Source organism: Trichechus manatus, unplaced genomic scaffold, assembly GCF_000243295.1.
Source record: "Trichechus manatus latirostris isolate Lorelei unplaced genomic scaffold, TriManLat1.0 scaffold00008, whole genome shotgun sequence".
Lineage (NCBI taxonomy): Eukaryota > Metazoa > Chordata > Mammalia > Sirenia > Trichechidae > Trichechus > Trichechus manatus.
Window position 1 is genome coordinate 1,257,237 of NW_004443944.1, and position 2,007 is coordinate 1,259,243.

General features: G+C 63.8%; 1 protein-coding gene across 1 annotated transcript in view; it reads right to left on the reverse strand.

Annotated features, from left to right (window-relative positions):
- Positions 1 to 1,344, reverse strand: part of COL9A3 (collagen type IX alpha 3 chain) — a 23,435-nt gene extending 22,091 nt beyond the window's left edge. Inside the window, exons 1-2 of the mRNA XM_004370190.2 lie at positions 1,279 to 1,344; positions 591 to 659 (exon numbers count right to left, since the gene is read on the reverse strand). Coding sequence (XP_004370247.1) covers positions 591 to 659; positions 1,279 to 1,344 — 135 coding nt within the window. The remainder of the gene's footprint in view (positions 1 to 590; positions 660 to 1,278) is intronic.
- Between the last annotated feature and the right edge of the window lie 663 nt (positions 1,345 to 2,007).

Genomic DNA, 2,007 nt, shown 5'->3' on the forward strand with positions numbered 1-2,007 from the left:
ACCCCCGCCCCCGCCACCTAAGAGCATTAGGAAGCAGGCTGCAGGTGCCAAAAGACCTCCAGCTCCATCTGGTCAGGAAGAGGGCCAGCCACCCACCTGGAGTCCCAGGAGGGCACCCCAGAGCCCCTGTTTGACAGCCCCCACTGCCAGCCACCATCCTGGAATCCTTTAGTTGAGGCCCCAAGGCCAAGTGTAAACTGGAAGCTCCTGGCAGCCCGGCAGCCCGGGGGTGCAGAAGCCGGGAAGGAGTCTGGTGCTTGAGGTGCCCAGCGTGAGCACCCAGAGGGGCACACTCACAGTTCACCGACCCCCAAAAGCGGGGGACTCAGAGACGCACACATCTGTGCCCACATTCCAGTGCAAGGACCACCCTGCCCATCTGCCCCACATAGGAACAAGGAAGGGTTTTGTCTTGTTTCAAATCCCATCGCTGGCTCTTTGCCAAGGATGTCCCCTTCTCTGTCTGGGAGGGGTTTTCATATTTTCTTCATCGGGCTGGGGAGGGGCTCCGGGAGGTTGGAGGCAGAGCTAGAACCTTACAGAACCCCCTCACCCCCTCCCCGCGGGTGAGAGTAGAGGGCTCAACTCACATCAATGCCATCCTTGCCCGGTTTTCCAGGAGGCCCTTGGGGGCCAGGGGGGCCTCGAGGTCCCACTTTCTGAAATGGAGAAACTCCAGGTTAGAAAGCCTTCCTCCCCCTGCCCCTCTGTGGCGGGTCCTCACTGGTCGCGGCTACGGTAGGCCCCGACAGAGCGCCCCCTCCTTGTGGGTCAGGAGCAGTGCTGAGGCTAGCCAGGGGCCCCATAGGGCAGCCCTCGAGCTGCGACCATTGCCCACCTCAGAGCCCCCACAAAGCCCAGGCCACGAAGCGCTGGACGCTGGCGCACAGTTCATCTGTCTTCTGTGTCCCAGCCCCCTGGCCTTCAGGGAGCCGCCAGGCACAAAGGCGACGTTGTGTGTCCCGGGCAGTGGCGGCAGCACCCAGACCCCGGCCAGCGGGCAAGGACCGGGCAGCCCCTGGACTCATCCTGAGGCATCCCGGCACTCGTGGGGCACAGTTAGGGCACCCACAGCTCCTGCACCCCGTCGGCAAAGTGGGTATGGGCGACAAAGCTGTGCCACCATGGCCTGGGCTTGGCTGCTTGCCCAGGTTGCAGGGGGTGGGGGTCGTCCCCTTGGCTGAGCCCCTGATGACTAAGCTCAGAGCCCCTGACCCCAAGCCCCCGTCAGCAGCTCGCTTGGGGACCGGGGTCCAGTGCCCCATGGCCCGGCCTCACCTGCATCTCGGTCACAGCCAGGAACTGCCCGATCAGGAGCAGGGCCAGCGCGGGGGCTCCGGCCATGGCTGTGTCCCGGCTCCGCGTGCTCTGTGCTCTGAGCCGGCTGGCTGTGGTGCCAGCAGGAGCCACAGCGGGCGGGGCGGGAAGGACGCCCGAGCACGCCCTGCCCCTCCCCCCGGCCGCCTCACAAGCCCCCCATTCAGCCGGGCCCACCTGGGGGGTAGGCGGAGCTCAGCTGCCCCTCCCCGCCACCCGCAGCCCAGCCAGTCGCCAGCCAGGGGGAAAAAAAAGAACCCGGCGGCATTTTTCTGGGCAGCCTCTGAGTTAAAATTATCCTGGGACCGGCGAGCTGCACACAGACACCTTTTAGCAAAACAGAAAGGCGTGCTTTTCTCTCCTGTGCCTCAAATAGTGTGCAGAAAGGGGGAGGAATTCCACACTGAAGGGCTGCTCTTGAGAAGGCGCTGGAGGAGCCTCCCTAGTCCCAGAAATGGGGTTTAGGAGTCACATGCCTCTTCCCAGGATGAGTGGGCCCTAAAACCCAGGCACATCCCCAGAGAAGGTGAACGGGCCTGTGCAAGGAGGTCAAACAGCCTAGCAGCTCCCTGGTCTCTGCCATTGTCCTGCCGGGGGCAAACGCCTAGGGCCATGCCTGCTGGGCTGGGCACCCCTCAGGACCCTTACCCCTAAACCCAGACTATACCCAGTGAACGAATGCAGGCATCT